Genomic DNA, 16804 nt, shown 5'->3' with positions numbered 1-16804 from the left:
AAGCACCCAGGACTTTCAGGTCAGTGCTGTTTTTTTTTTTTTAATTATTTTTTAACCCTTTCAATGCTGATGTTCCATTGGAGCACAGCATTGACTGATATTTAGTCCCCACAAGCTTGTGGGGACAAATGTTAACCCCTGCAATGCCACGAATGTCATACACAATTGTGGCATTGAAGGGGTTAACGATGCACTGTCGCTCTCAGGGAGCGATCAGGCAGCAAGGGGGTGTTGGGGCTGGTCTCCACACTCATGGGGAGACCAAATAACCCTCTCCCCTGTCCCTGAAGCTGCCTCTGGCAGCTGGGACTCAATTGCTGGTCTATAGACCAGCCATTGCAGGGGGAGTCTCTGATGACTGCTGTAGGCTTCCATGCCTACAGGAATCAAAGGGCTTGTGGGGGCTCGTTTTTGCTGTTGCTGGTCAGCCTGGGCTTCCAGACAGACCACCAGCAGCAGAGTCCCTTACAAAACGATCGCGGCATTGAAGGGGTTAACGCTGCCCTGTCGCTCTCATGGAGCGATCAGGCAGCAGGGGGGTGTTGGGTCAATGTGGGGACCCAATCAACACTCAACCCCCTTTCCTGAAGCTGCTTGTGGCAGCTGAAAACGCTATTGCAGGTTTTCCTGCAATTGCGGTTTCAGCCTACAGGATCACTCCGTGGGAGTGATCTCAGGCTCGGGGGCGGGCTCTGAGTGGCTGTGCTGTCTGCCCAGACACCTGGGCAGACAGCAGCGCCCCCGTGTGGTGACTCAGTCTCTTACATCCACAATTTTTTCTGGATGTAAGAGGCTGACAAAACCTAGGCGCCAGGACAAAATTCTCTGTCGCCATGGCGACCTGGGATTTGTCGAGCCCTGGTATAAGGCATACCTGGGGGGATGCATGGCAGGGAGGCAGAGTGGCATATAGGAGGGTATAAGGCATTTCTGGGGCAGAGTGGCATATAAGAGGATATAAGGCATATCTGGGGGGCAGATGTGCACAACTGGGGGCAGGTTGGCAAATAAAAAAAATGTCAATCATAGTTTTTATTAAATATGAAAAAAAAATAGTTTACATATGAATTAATATTTACTAGTAAAACTTTTTTCCTATAGGGTAGTCTTATAATCAGGCTCTCTTTTTCCTAAAGTAATATTCAAATTTGGGGGGGGGTTGTCTTATAATCGAGCAAATATGATATATATATATATTTGTGAGAACTCTGCGTAATTCAGTCGTTACATCTTTATTATCACATTTGCAGTTCTTATACAAGTAATGCTCATCTGAAACAAAAAGCCTCTGGTCAAGCCATCACTGATTTGAAACTGTCTGATAGCATGACTTCAGTTAAAACAAGGATGTAAGCAGTAATATAGTTGGCATTGACAAAAACCTAGTTGTACTTCAATTCAGTAAACTTTTTCTGGGGACGTACTAAACAGCATATTGGGGATGATGGGATGATTGGCTGCAATATTCAGCACTATCAATAGGTGTCAGTATACTTTTTACACTCATGGTAAATCAAAGTATGTTCTTTTTGGTAGTTCTTGATACTAAGTTGCAACGAATACATTGCAAAAAGAAGCTGCAAATGTTTAACTGTTTACTTGCTGAAATATATACAGTTTTATAACGGAATCATGGTAAATTCTATAGAAATAATAGAAACATTTTAAGTAATCAACATATTGATATAATATGGTACATGTATGTGCAAACACCATATTTTACCTGTTTTGATTGGCACAATATGGGAATATATATCATTATTATTTTTATACGGGGATTATGGGTGGAATATTAGAGTTTCACATGCCAAGGAACACATTTGACCCATTTCTGATAAGAATATGGGAATATTATTATTTTTACATGGGGATTATGGGTTGAATATCATGGTTACAGATGCCAAGGAACAAATTTGACCTGTTTCGGATAATATGGGTATACTCATTTTTTTACATGGGGATTATGGGTGGAATATTATAGTTACACATGCTAAGGAACATATTTGACCCATTTTTGATAAGAATATGGGAGTATTATTATTTTTATATGGGGATTATGGGTGGAATATTATAGTTACACATGCTAAGAAACATATCTGACCCATTTCACATAAGAATATGGGTATAATTATTTTTTTACATGGGGATTATGGGTGGAATATTATAGTTACACATTAGTTATGCCTCCTAAAATCGACAAAATGGATAAAGGCGAGAAAATTAAAAATACAAATAAATCAAGAAAACCGCAATCCATTAGTACTTTCTACTCTCCTCGTAGTCAGCTAAGTCTTTCAGAATCACCTGAAAAATCAATATTGGAGCATGGTACTGATGAACCAGATCAAATCCAACAACCATACATATCTCACAAAGACTTGTCATCAGCTTTAGAAACCCTATATACGAGAATTAAGTTAGATCTGGATAGAAATCTGAAAGACTATAAGGAAGAGATATCTACTATAAAATCTTCATTACTTTTTCATTCTCAAGAGATTTCTACTCTTCAAACAACAATAAAAGATCTAAAAGCTCAAAATGAAAACTACAACTTGGAGATTAAAAAGAAAGAATTCTTACCTGGGAATTCCTTTTCCTTGTCCATTTCCAAGGTGGCACATGAGAAGAAGGCTCCGCCTACCAGGTAGGGCAGGAAACACTACAAAAAAAGGAGACCTCCCCCTTCCTCCCCAGTGTGGTTAAAAAGAAAGACTCAGACAAATAAAAGCCAAACAAAGAAAATTTAATGGGTGGGAGAAAAAGTGTGCCACCTTGGAAATGGACAAGGAAAAGGAATTCCCAGGTAAGAATTCTTTCTTTCCCTTGCCATTCCAGGTGGCACATGAGAAGAATTAGCAAGATAGGGGGGGAAGGATTCCAGTCTGTAGGACACGCCGACCAAATTGAGACTCGTCTGAGAGGTGAAGATTCAGCCTGTAGTGCCTTACGAACGTATGAATCGACCTCCAGGTCGCTGCCTTACAAATAAGAGACGGAGACACCCCGGAGAGTTCAGCCCAGGAAGTCGAGACGGATCTGGTCGAGTGAGCCTTCAGGCCGGAGGGAGGTACTCTTCCCGCGGAGACGTAACATAAAGTGATTGCGTCTTTGAGCCAGCGGCTCACGGAAGCCCTGGATACTGACCTGCCCTTGCGGGTCCCCGCAAAGGACAGAAAGAGAGAATCGGATTTCTTCCAGGCAGACGTACGTGAGAGATAGGACAGGAGACATCTCCGCAGGTCTAGCGAGTGGAGTTCCAGTTCTTTGGGATTCTTGGGATCCGGACAGAGAGTAGGCAGGACGATCTCCTGATCCGAATGGAAAGGAGAGACTACTTTAGGGAGAAACTCCGGTGGCAAACGAAGGATAATGCAGTCCGGCAGAATCCTGAGAAAAGGTTCTACTCTGGAGAGAGCCTGGAGCTCGCTCACCCTCCTAGCAGAAGTGAGGGCTACTAGGAGGACAACCTTGTAGGTGAGTAGCTTTAGAGAGGTATCCTCTAGAGGCTCGAAGGGAGACGTGGTGAGCTGATGCAACACCAGGTTAAGGTCCCAGGGCGGGACCGACGGACGGAGCCTAGGGCGAAGTCTACACATTCCCTTAGAAAATCTGGAGATCCAAGGATGGGAAGCCAGATTGAAGTCCAAGAAGTTGCTGAGAGCTGAGATCTGGACCTTGATAGTAGCAGGTTGGAATCCTTTATCAAAGCCATCTTGAAAAAAACGCAGCACCTCACAGATAGATGGAGAGGATACTTCGTGCATATTGCACCAGGCGATGAATGTTTCCCAAACCTTCTGGTACTTGGCGGTCGTAGAATTTTTGCGGCTGGAGAGAATGGTGCTCACCACTGGTGCAGCTAATCCTTTAGAGGTCAGGATCTCCCTTTCAGAAGCCATGCGGAGAGGTTGAATCGGGAGGGATCTGGGTGGAGAACAGGACCTTGAACGAGAAGATCCTTGACCTGAGGAAGAAGCATGGGTTCGCCTATGGACAAGGTGGTAAGGTCCGAGAACCAAATTCTTCGAGGCCAGAAAGGAACCACCAGGATGACTTTTTGAGGGTTTTCCCGAATTTTCCGGAGCACTCTGGAGATAAGGGGAAGCGGAGGAAAAACGTATGCGAGATCGAAATCCCAGGTCTGCGAGAGTGCTTCCAGGCCTCGGGGACGGCCGACTGGTGAAAGAGAGAAAAACTCCTTTACCTGAGTGTTCAGATGCGTGGCCATCAGGTCTATCTGGGGAGTGCCCCATTTCCTTGTGATGAAGGTGAAGACCCTTTTGTTTAAGGACCATTCTCCCGGAGGTACTGAGTTCCTGCTGAGGTAATCCGCCTCCTGATTCAGTGAACCCTTGATATGGACCGCGGAGAGAGTACAGAGACTGAACTCCGCCCATCGGCAGATCTGAGCCGTCAGGGTCTGCAGGCGTCTGCTTCTGGTGCCACCCTGCTTGGAAAGGTAGGCCACCACGGTGACGTTGTCCGAAAGGATCCTGATGGACTTGTGCCGCAGGATTGGAGACCAGAACCTTAGAGCCCTCCAGACCGCCAGCAGTTCTAGAAGATTGATGTGCAGGCTTGATTCTTGAGGAGACCAGGTTCCCTGGGTAATATGGCTTCCCATGACAGCACCCCAGCCTGTCAAACTGGCGTCGGTGGAGATTACCACCCAATCTCTCGTCCGCCAAGGGAGTCCCTGTGAAAGCTTCTTGGCTGACAGCCACCAACGGAGTGACTCCCGAACGAAGGGAGAAAGCCGGACCTTCTTGCATAGGGATGTCCCGGAGCGATCCCAGTGATCCAGTAAAAACCGTTGAAGAGGTCTTGCGTGAGCCAGTGCCCAGGGAACCGCCGAGATGGAGGAGGTCATTAGACCGAGCAAAGACATGACGGATCTGAGGGACACTGATTTGCTCTGTAGGACCGCGTGTGCGAATTCCCGTAATCTTAGGATTTTGTCCTGCGGGAGAAACGTCTTCTGTACTTCTGAATCGAGGATCATTCCCAGAAAGGTCCGACGTCTGTTTGGAAGTAACTTTGACTTTAGAGAGTTCACCAACCATCCCAGGTTGTGGAGAGTCTTGAGGGAAAACTCTAGATGTGATTGGAGCAATGATGCCGAGGCTGCAATTAGGAGCCAATCGTCCAGGTATGGGACCACTTTGATGCCTCTTTGCCTCAGGAAGGCCACGACCACTGACATGAGTTTCGTGAAGATCCGTGGTGCTGAAGCAATCCCAAACGGAAGGGCCCGAAACTGAAGATGACGAACACCTTGTGGCAGTGTAACGGCCAGGCGGAGGAATCTTTGGTGGTCTTCCCTGATGAGGACATGTAGATAGGCATCCCGCAGGTCTATAGTGACCATGAAGTCCCCCGATGAAATAATCTCCGTGGCGGACTTCAGGGATTCCATCCGAAACCTGTTGTATTTTATACAGGCATTTACCAACTGTAGGTTGATTATTAACCTGAATTTCCCGGATGGTTTTGGTACGACGAAGACGTGGGAATAGGTTCCCTCTCCTATTTCTAGATGAGGCACCGGGACTAGCGCCCTCTCGTGAATTAAGTTGGTGAGTGTGGAGAAAAATCCCGCTCTTTTCCAAGGATCTGCGGGGGGCATGGACAGCAGGAATTTCTGGGCAGGTAGGTGAGTAAACTCCAGTGCATAGCCTTGATTGATGATGCGAAGGACCCAGGGGTCTGAGGTGATCTCTTCCCAGGCATGAAAGAAACCGGTTAACCTGCCCCCTACTTGAAGCCTGCTGGCGTCAGAACCTTCCTGATTTACCGTCCCTGCCTCTGCCTCTTCCTCTCTGGAATCTACCTCTTGCGTAGGGTTTACCCCGAAAGGACTGGTAGTCTTGATTGGAGGTAGAGGGCCTGTAGAACTCCCTGTCTCTTGGAGCTCTATAATAATTAGACCTGAAACGAGGTGGTCCTTTCCTCTGAGGTAACCAGTGCTTGTCGCCCGTGGTGGATTCTAAAATCGTGTCGAGGTCGCTGCCGAAGAGGTGATTCCCCTGGAACGGAATGCCGCACAGCTTGTGTTTTGAGGCATTATCTGCCGACCACGACTTAAGCCAGAGCGCTCGTCTAGAAACCGTTGAAAGTGCCGTAGCTTTAGCAGATGCACGGACTGATTCAATGGAGGCATCGGAGATGAAATCAATTGCTAAGCAGGTGTCGGCCAGGTTTCTTGCGACCTGCTCAGTCCCTGGAATAGCTGCCAGGTCTTCCACCGCTTGTTGAAGCCAGATCTTAATGGCTCTAGAAGTTGACGCTATTGCAATGGTTGGACGAAAGTTCGCCGCTGCTGCTTCAAAAGCCCTCTTGGCGGCATTCTCGGCCCGCCGGTCCATGGGGTCTTTGAAATGAGACGCGTCCTCCATCGGAATGGCTGTTTTCTTCGTAGCCTTGGCTACTGCGGTGTCCACTTTCGGAACTTCCCAGGCATCAGAGTTCTTACCATCAAAAGGGAACAGCTTTTTGATTCTGGAAGACGTGAAGAATCTCCGGTCAGGATATCTCCACTGCTCCGTGATTATTGCTGAAAGTGAATCGTGAACTGGAAAGGTCTGCGGTTTCCTAGAGTGACCCTGAAAAGGATCCGGTTTTGAGACTGGTATGTCATCCTGTAGATTCAAAGTAGACCTGACTGCAGATATGAGCTTCCCTGTTTCTTCGACTGGGAAGAAAAAGGTTTCCTCTTTAATTTCCCCCTCCTCATCCGAAGACTGGGGGTCATTCGACTGGTAGTCATATTCCGAAAAAGGAGCCGAATAATCTTCCAGGGTATCTGGAAGAACATTTGGTGGACCCTGCTGGTAAAGTTGATGGTGAGGCACCGGCGCCTGAGAGGAGCTTGCCATAGCCCGAAAACAGTCAAAGGTAGACTGAAGTTCCCCTTTCAACCAGGAGGTAAATTCCGTTGCGGAAACTTCTTTAGGCCGAGAGCAGGAGCTGCACATTTTGGCCGTAGGGTCGTGTAGGGTCTTTTTACAGGAAGAGCAGGCTTTGTGTTTCGTTTTACCCACAGACTTCCTATGTGGGGAGGCCTCAGGAGGGATGTCTGGATTTTTATCTGACATGACTGAGGAGAAAAAACACAAAAATGAGACCACAGAAAGCAATGGAAATAGGCCATGGAAATCTCCTTAAAACCCAGGAGGGAAACACCTACTTGAAAAAGGCAATATACAATCCTTAGGCACAGGCAGGCACAAAAAAGGAGTAGAAAATGCAATAATACAGCACAGGAACGAGAGCAAGGAAAGATCTTACCCATTCTGGCGTTTTTATAGAGGCATTTAGGCGCCCAGGCCCAGAAAACGTCACATCCGGAAATTCCTCGTCAATTGACCTCTCGTGACCCCGGACGCAGCCGGGGGTAATGCAGAGAGGAAAATAATGAACAACGGGTGCCGTGAAACCGGCACAGCCGGCTATAAAGTCCCGCTCGCAGCGCCTCCGGAGCGCTCTCCTGCCGTGCCTCACGCTGAGGATTCCTCCTCCCCGGGACGGAGGGAACCGGAGCCCGGGGATGCACCTCCCAGTGAGCCCCCTGGGCTGTGGGCAGCATATACCGAGGACTGAGCCTCGAGTAACCGCGAGGACCGCGGAGTTACAGCCTCCGAGGCTGCCGCATCACCCTGGATCCACCGGGATCACTATCGGGGATCGGAGAGAAGGACGCCCCCCCGGGGCTCCAAGAAAACAAAAAAGAAGAGGGAAGGTAAGCTAAAGCCTAACCGCTACCTGAGTAGGGCAGGAAACAACACTGGGGAGGAAGGGGGAGGTCTCCTTTTTTTGTAGTGTTTCCTGCCCTACCTGGTAGGCGGAGCCTTCTTCTCATGTGCCACCTGGAATGGCAAGGGAAAAATGGAGCATAAAATAGCAGACATTGAAGATAGCTCCAGAAGAAAAAAACCTAACAATCAGAGGAATTCCAGAAACAACTATAAATATGGACCAATACATAATGGAGCTTCTGGCAACATACACGGACATAAAATCACTTGGATCCACACCAATTGAGAACGCCTACAGAATTCCAAAGCCAACGAACCCTATCTATAAAGTCATCTTTACAAGTCTCCGGATTAAAGACCAGTTTGTTAAAGAATGGAGAGCAAATCCACAAAAAAACAAAACATTTGCATCATTAACATTCTACCCGGATCTTTCTCAAACTACAAGACTTAATAGGAGTAAATTCGCAGATCTTACAGCTTGTTTAAGAGAAAACAACATCAAATATACTTGGGGTTTCCCCATAAAAATAAGGGTCAACTATAGTGGAAAACAATATACCTGCCAGGACCCAGAACAGCTTAAAACTAAATTAATTACTTGGGGTTTATTAAAAGGAGATTAATAGAAATATAGGGGCTCCCGCCTCCCAATTTCTTTTTTTTCTCTCTTTCTTCTAATTTCTTCTCTGTAGAAACACTTTTGACACCTAAATCTAAGAATAACACATGTATTTAAGTATATAACTGTTAATTATTTGTAAAGATTGGGACAACAGACTTACACATAGAAGACTTATACAAAGCCTTAATATAAATTTATTTATAATTGCAATATTAAAAAATTACACGAGACATAACGGGGGAATCACAAGAATACACATAATTTAAGAAACACTCCCCAAATTAGATTTACACCATATGACCCAAATTGGGTAAACATAAGAAAGAGAATAAAGTAAATATATTCACTTTACAAAGGGTTTTTTTTTTCTCTTTCTATTATATATTTGACCCACACATAAGATAAAATATAATACTATAACACATTTGCAACACAATATAAATTAATTGTATAAGATAGACATATTGATGTCATTTAAGATTATAAACAAATTAGTGAAATACTACCTATATCGACACTGCACAGTTCACATAGGTGCACACACAAATCCACAAATACTAAGAATGTATATCTTACGAAGAAGTCGACTGACACATAAGAAATATAATATCAGAATATAGTTGCAATGCAACACATAATAATTGCATGATATAGATATATTGAAGTAATTTAAGATTATAAACAATTTAGTGAAATACTACTGATATTTATATTGCACAGTTTTACTTAGGTGTACACACAAATTTATAAATACTAACTTTTTATACTTCACGAAGAAAGGGTTTACTTTTCATATTTTTTTTTATTTTTATTTTTTTTTTTTAGCCCTGGGTACGCCCCCCGCGATAATCCCAGATGGATCAGGGACTTTTGCTCCGCATAGGGAGGCTGCTTTTTGACACCCCCCTAGAGAATGGAGATAGAAGAGATAGAATGAATGTCTTTTTATATGTTTCTACGTCACTTGTTAAGATATACGCAATGGATTTTATGTTTAATGTCAAGCTCGATGGATTTTATTTTGTACTATGTATGATTTCTACTGAGGGATTGTCTTCTTGGCGAAAAATATGGGTCAATTTTCTATAAAAAAACTTTCTTACTATCTTTTAAAATGACCCTCAAATTAGTAACAATCAATGCACAAGGGTTGAACTCACCGTATAAAAGGTCTTATCTTTATGATTCTCTGCTAAAAGAAAACATCGATATCGCATTCATCCAAGAAACCCACTGGTTAAAACATCAAAAATTATTGTGGAAATACCGTAGATACCCCTATATATTTACTTCCTCTATGTCAGAGAAAAAGAAAAGGGTTGTTGCTATAATATTAATCTCATAAAATTAAATTCGAATATATTATGCATGAATCAGATAAGGAAGGGAGAAGATTAATTTTAGTAAAATTAACGACACTTTTTATACGTTTATGTCTCTTTATGCCCCTTCTGACTCAATAGTTAAATTCGTTAATGACTCAATTGAGACTCTTGAGAAAATCGAAAAAGGTTTGGTTATTATAGGGGGAGACTTTAATAGTATCCAGGATTTTAACCTGGACAGGAAATCTTTTAAGAAAACCGAAATATTTGATAAAAGGTTAAAAAAAAGCAGACCTGTTCTCAGCTTATTTGTTTAAGCAAAATTTATACGATGCCTGGCGAACTATGCATCCAGATGAAACAGACTTTACCTTTTTTTCTTCACCCCACAAATCATACTCACGAATAGACTTTTTTTATGTTGGGGCCCACATTGGAGAGATGCTCCTCCTCTTCAATAGGTAATATTACCTGGTCAGACCACGCACCAGTTTATGTTTCAATTTTAGACAACCCAACATATAAAAAAAGCTTCAGATGGCATTTGAAACGAAACGATAAAGTCAGAAGAAGATAAGAAAGAGTTGCGTTCCGCAGCAGGATTATTCCTAGAAACTAATGATACAGGGGAAATCTCAACGAGTACTCTATGGTGCGCTATGAAATGTTTCTTGAGAGGTCATTTAATTAAAAAAGCTTCATGGATTAAAAAGACAAGGGGGAAGGATTTGACAGACCTATATATTGCGTTAGCTACTATAGAAAGAGACAATAAAACAAATCCTAACGATGAAAAGATGGAAGAAATAAAATTAATTAAAGCACAGAGATTAACTAAATTACAACTCAAGGTAGATATTATGACTCGCTTGAAACAAAAATGGTATTGTAGCAGTAATAGAATCTCCCGGGAGTTAACGAACAAGATTAAAGCTCAAAATCAAAACTATAGGATTAAACAAATAAATTTTAATGATAAAATATATTTATCTCCATCTCAAATAGGAGAAGCATTTAAGAATTATTACGAATCACTCGTTATTAGATGACTCCAATAAGTCAGATATACAAATATTGGAGAAATAAAAAAATGGAGAAATTAGGTCTTCCTCAAATAACAAAGGAACAATCGAATTTGTTAAATCAACCCTTTTCTATTAAAGAGATCGATGAAGCTATTACTAGCCTGATACCAGGCAAAGCACCAGGGCCTGATGGATTTTCTACACTTTTTTTTTAAGATTCTACGCGAGGAGTTAACACTTATTTTTATAAGGCTATTCGATAAAATAGAAGAAAAAGGGAAATTTCCAAAAGAAATGCTTGAAGCAGCAATAACACCTATACCGAAACCAGGCAAAGATCCGACAAGAGTGACAAACTACAGACCAATTTCTCTTATAAACGTAGATGTTAAAATTTTTTCAAAAATATTAGCCCATAGATTGAAAATAATAATAGGGCTGCAACTAACGATTATTTTTTCGATTAATCGGATAAAAAAACAATATTTAATAATGTAATGAAATGCCCTGCACCCACCCACACTCTGCCCCATCAGTTTCCCACCCGGCAATCATATTCTCTCTCTCTCTCTCTCTCTCTCTCCATACGTACCTCCACTACCGAATCTTTCCACTTACAACGTTCAACCGCAAAACTTTATTCAAATCTTCATCGTTCACGCACGTCACATACGTCATTACGTAACTTCAAGCAGACGGACACTACAGTGCTCTGCAGCAGAAACGGGGGAACGCTGGCGGAGGTAAGTGAAAGGAGCCGAGCGCTCCAACGACGAATCGATCACTCGATTAATCGATAACGGAAATCGTCGACAACGATTCCCGTTATCGATTATTATCGATTTTATCGATTCGTTGTTTCAGGTCTAAATAATAATGCCAGACCTTATTCATCCTGACCAAACGGGTTTCATATCAGGTAGATCAGGGGAGGATAATACCCGTAGACTCTTTAATATATTAGATGCAATCAATCGTAATAAAATCCCTTCGGCTTTATTAGCACTCGATGCAGAAAAAGCTTTCGATAGAGTTAACTGGAAGTTTATGGAAGCAACTCTCCGCATATGTGGATTAAACGATAGATATATGAGGTCCGTTATGGCATTATACTCCTCTCCTACGGCTAGAATAAAAGGAATGGCATTTGAATCTCAATCCTTTAATATTCAAAACGGTACCCGCCAGGGATGCCCTCTAGCACCCCTGATTTATGCTTTAATTTTGGAACCCTTAGCAGCGTCTATTAGAAATTCACGGAATAGAGATAGGACCTCAGGAACATTTAATTACATTATACGCAGACGACGTACTCTTAACGATATCTTCTCCGGAACAGTCATGTCCTTCCATTTTAGAAGAAATAAGGGAATACTCATCCCTCTCTAATTATAAAATTAATTTTTTAAAGACACAAATAATAACTTTTAACTTAAAAGAAACCCAACAAAGATATTTTTCAGAAGGAACCCATGAAGTTAAACCTCAAAATAAAATTGAATATTTGGGTATTATTATTAGTAAAAATTCATTTTATACTATTTCTTTAAATTATGGCACATTGCTAGAAGAAATGAAAGGTCTAACTTCAAAATGGAAAAAATTAGAACTATCTTGGTTAGGCCGTATAAACATCTTAAAAGCATACCTAATACCAAAGTTACTATACTTGTTCCGAACTATTCCATATCAGGTTCCTAAAAACATTTTAAAGGATTTTGACAAGTTATTTACAATATTTGTCTGGTCAGCTAAGAAACCAAGGATATCTAAAAATATGAGGAGGAGCATCTCTCACAAAGGGTTGGGATACCCAGATTTATATAGACTCTATGAGGCCTCCCGTATATCTCACGCTTTGGCATGGGGAATTAAAACTAAACATAATTTAGGATGGTATAATGCGGAAAAAAACACTAGTAATAATGTTGATCCATCTAAATTAATATGGTTAGATAAGAAAACACTGAATAATTTAAAATTAGTAAACACCTTGGTGAGAGATAATCTGAATGCATTACTTAAAGTTCGGAAAGATTATGGTTTATCAACAGCTATATCAGAATTATCTCCCATAGAAATTTTAAATATATATATTACAGACTTAAATATTCAAGGATGAAAACGAAGCGGGATAAAAAAATTAGCAGACTTTACGGAAAGACAAGTCATAATTCCCTTTGCAGACATTCAAATAAAATATAATTTATCAAATAAGGAACTTTTTTCTTATTTACATATTAAGCAATTTCTATTATCAAACCCTTTAAGGGTACACGATAATTTGGATGATCTTTTCTCAGAACCCCCTCAAACAAAAATAATCTCCAAGGTGTCTAAATTGCTGACAAGCATAATGTCCTCCGAAAAATGCAAAACAATTCTATCATGGGAAAGAGACCTCCGAGAGGAATTTCATTTACAAAAGTGGTATAAAGCTTGGTACCATACAAGAAAATCAGTACATTGTTTAAATCTTCATGAACAATATTATAAATTATTACATCGTTGGTACCTGGTTCCAAGCAAACTTAGTAAAATGTATAATGAAAATAATGTTTGTTGGCATTGTCAAAAATCAGCTGGAACTCATTTCCACATATGGTGGGAATGTCCTAATCTTAATCCTATTAAGAATTTAGTATGCTTTATATTTCAAACAGCTACTGGTATTAAGATTTGCCTGACGCGTCAAACCTTTATGTTCCACTTAAGCTAGGTTTCCATTTGGTTTTTTTTTGCTAAAAACGCCTATAAAAACGCCAATAGCGCCACCTGGCGTTTTTTTTGTGAAAAACGGCCGCAGCCAGATGTTAGCTGTAATTCAATAGGAAATCGCAAAATGGCGTTTTTCTGTTTGGCGTTTTTTCAGTCCTCTTTGGCGTTTTTCTGCTTTTTTGGGCTCTGTGGCAGTTTTTCAAAATTGCAGCATGTTGACACACTGGCGTTTTTTGCAAGAAATCTTGGCTTTTTTTCTCCAATAGAAGTCTATAGGAGAGAAAAAACGCCATGAAAAAGCCATGTGGGTTTATTGCCTTGGCGTTTTTTATGGCGTTTTTTCCACAGTTACAATGCAGAGGATGGACCCAGTATCTGTGTGTCCTACGAGAAATAGGCTGAAAACAAACAGTTTCACACAAAACAAAGTCCTGGACTGGTTCATATTGAATTTTACACCATTTGGAACAAACATGCCATTACAAACAAACATACGCGACCGGATCCTGCGTGCCAAAAGCAACAGCAAACAATTTGCACCATCATTTGGGGCCAATCTTCCTAGAGGAGCAGACATTCGGAATAAAGCATTTCCTTTTTTTTTTTTTTTTGTGTTCTGCCGATGAGTTCAACCTTTATATCTCGCCAAATGTAGACCCCTCATATAGATCTATAACGTTACTAAGGTTATTAATCCAAAGAGCTTTGTTGTATTGTTTAAATGTTTGTATGTTTGTTACAATTACAAATCAATGAATATTGTAAGAAGTACATGGTAGGTTACTTTAATTTCTAAGTAAGTAACTTACATGTTAATGTTTGTCATAATTATTTTTTAAAAAAAACTGAATAAAGAACAATTTAAAAAAAAAAAAAAGAAATGGGTCAAATATGTTCCTTAGCATGTGTAACTATAATATTCCACCCATAATCCCCATGTAAAAATAATAATATATATTCCCATATTGTGCCAATCAAAACAGGTAAACTATGGTGTTTGCACATACATGTACCATATTATATCAATATGTTGATTACTTAAAATGTTTCTATTATTTCTATAGAATTTACCATGATTCCTTTATAAAACTGTATATATTTCTGCAAGTAAATAGTTAAACATTTGCAGCTTCTTTTTGCAATGTATTCGTTGCAAATTAGTATCAAGAACTACCAAAAAGAACATACTTTGATTTACCATGAGTGTAAAAAGTATATTGACACCTATTGATAGTGCTGAGTATTGAGCCAATCATCCCATCATCCCCAATATGCTGTTTAGTACGTCCCCTTTTTCTGCAGCCACGGAGGCTGACCTTGATTTCAGTCGTAATATCGTGCTTGATTTCCCCTTTTTGTTTTAAATGGAATTTCTGCTTTAAACCGTATCATTTAATAAGGTTCTCACTTTTTCTGGTACTTAATGCCCACTATATTTTTCTATGTTGCACTACAATAAAAGGCATTTCTAACCAGACGTCGCATTTATACTGCTGTAATACGTTGGAAGTATCCTAATATATCAAATTGTAAAAATAACAGTGGGTTTACAAAAACTATCAATCAACAAGTTAGCAGGGCGACCAAGACGTCGTTTAATAAAGTCACACTGCCATTAAATTTTAAAATGACACCCGAATCGCCATCACGGGAATAAAACAAACTATTTGCAATCTAAATGTAACTCAGATTTGGCTCTTTTTCGTAAAGCAAAAAATATATACTTCTCATTTGTAAGATACATCCCTTGAGAACACAATTTCGTAGTCTTGACCCTCACCTCAAGGTCTACCCACACCATGCGTTGGCCCATGCTGTTCGCCATCCTCCAGCGTCTGCACAGTTTGACAGCAGGGAAAAAAGAGCGGGAAGTGGGAATCTGAAACAGTGAACCAAAAGTACGCAAAACCGAACGCGAAAACAGCATTGCCATGTATAGTTCACCAAGACAACGACGCAATTGTTGCACGTTACAGTATTCAGTGCGTTCCAAGCCTCATTTGTGGTATTAGCGGATATTTGAAGATCTGTTCTTATATTTATTCAGATTGTTTACGTATGAACTTGCTTTTCGGAAATCCATGCTCTTAAGGCAACTGAGATGTAATTCTATGCAAAATCACTTGACCCCGCCTCTTTAAAAAAAAAAAAAAAAAAAAAACCAAGCATGCCGGGTAGCGTGTAGCCGTCAATAGTTTGAACGGGTCGTTGTAGGGCTCAATCCACAACTAAGCGAATACGTGGGAGAGAACGAAGGATACCTCCATGCTTGTACACGGTGCACGCATTAATGGTTTTACGAGTAGGTATTCTTCTGTTGCCGTCCCTAGAAGCATCATTAAAGAAAACACAGTTTGCTCGGATGAAAAAACAGTTGAAAAAAATGACCACAGAAGAGCAGCTGTATAGAGTCATAATTATCTAGGTTCATGAGTAACATTTGGTTGTAATAATAATAGTCCTATAGAAGACGTAATATCCAAAGTCCTGGAAATCAGAAATATTGGAGGATTAAAGGGCCAGTATAACGTCACAGGCAGTTTTACTAATTATATATATACTCTTACATTTATATAATTTACATTTCAAGAGTCTTTTTTTTTTTTTTTAAATTATTCTTTATTAATCAGCAAAGTAGTTAACAAATAGATATAAACTTAAGTAAGAAAAAAAAATTTGGTTTGATTTACAAATGCATCATACAATAATTGCAAATCACAAATGACATAAATTACATGTAGACAAACAACAAAGCTCTTAGGACTAACGGATTTAATTACATTGATTGACCTCTTCAGGGGGGCCTACGTCATTGGCAGAAGTAAGGGGATGAACTCACTGGCGGGAGGAGAGTATTCGATTTTAGTAACAAAAAAACAAAAAAAAAAAAAGAGCTGATATATATATATATATATATATATATATATATATATATATATTTGAATATTCAGGAAATCCCTGCAGTGTAATTGTTCCATCTAGACCAGATTTTGTTATAAAAAACTAAATTTTTTCGAGAGAAATATCTCTCTGCACTGGCTTGAGTTTTAACTTGTTTAACAATTTCTTCTCGTTGTGGAATATTTTGACTTTTCCAATTGCGAGCAATACATATTTTGCAAGCCAATAGTATGTTAATTAGCAAAAATTTTTTAGGTTTAGATAATTGAGGGAGGTCAAGGTGGAACATAAAGGTCTGAGGTTTCAAACTGATCCTAATTTCTGTAGTTAAATGAAATAAAGTGCATACAAATTCTTTAATAGGATTAAGATTGTAACATTCCCACCATATGTGGAAGTGGGTGCCAGTTGATTTATGGCAGCGCCAACAAAGATTGTTATTTATATTATACA

The 16804-nt window shown here is 40.4% G+C and overlaps 1 protein-coding gene across 1 annotated transcript in view; it reads right to left on the bottom strand.

The window, feature by feature from the left end:
• REXO2 (RNA exonuclease 2) overlaps positions 1-15592 on the bottom strand; it is a 75376-nt gene extending 59784 nt beyond the window's left edge. The window contains exon 1 of the mRNA XM_053451799.1: positions 15231-15592. Coding sequence (XP_053307774.1) covers positions 15231-15383 — 153 coding nt within the window. The 5' untranslated portion in view covers positions 15384-15592. The remainder of the gene's footprint in view (positions 1-15230) is intronic.
• Positions 15593-16804: the final 1212 nt, after the last annotated feature.

The sequence above is a fragment of the Spea bombifrons genome, chromosome 12, assembly GCF_027358695.1.
Source record: "Spea bombifrons isolate aSpeBom1 chromosome 12, aSpeBom1.2.pri, whole genome shotgun sequence".
NCBI classification, from domain to species: domain Eukaryota; kingdom Metazoa; phylum Chordata; class Amphibia; order Anura; family Pelobatidae; genus Spea; species Spea bombifrons.
Note: the sequence above shows the minus strand (reverse complement) of the source record. Positions and strands in the feature narration are given on the sequence as shown.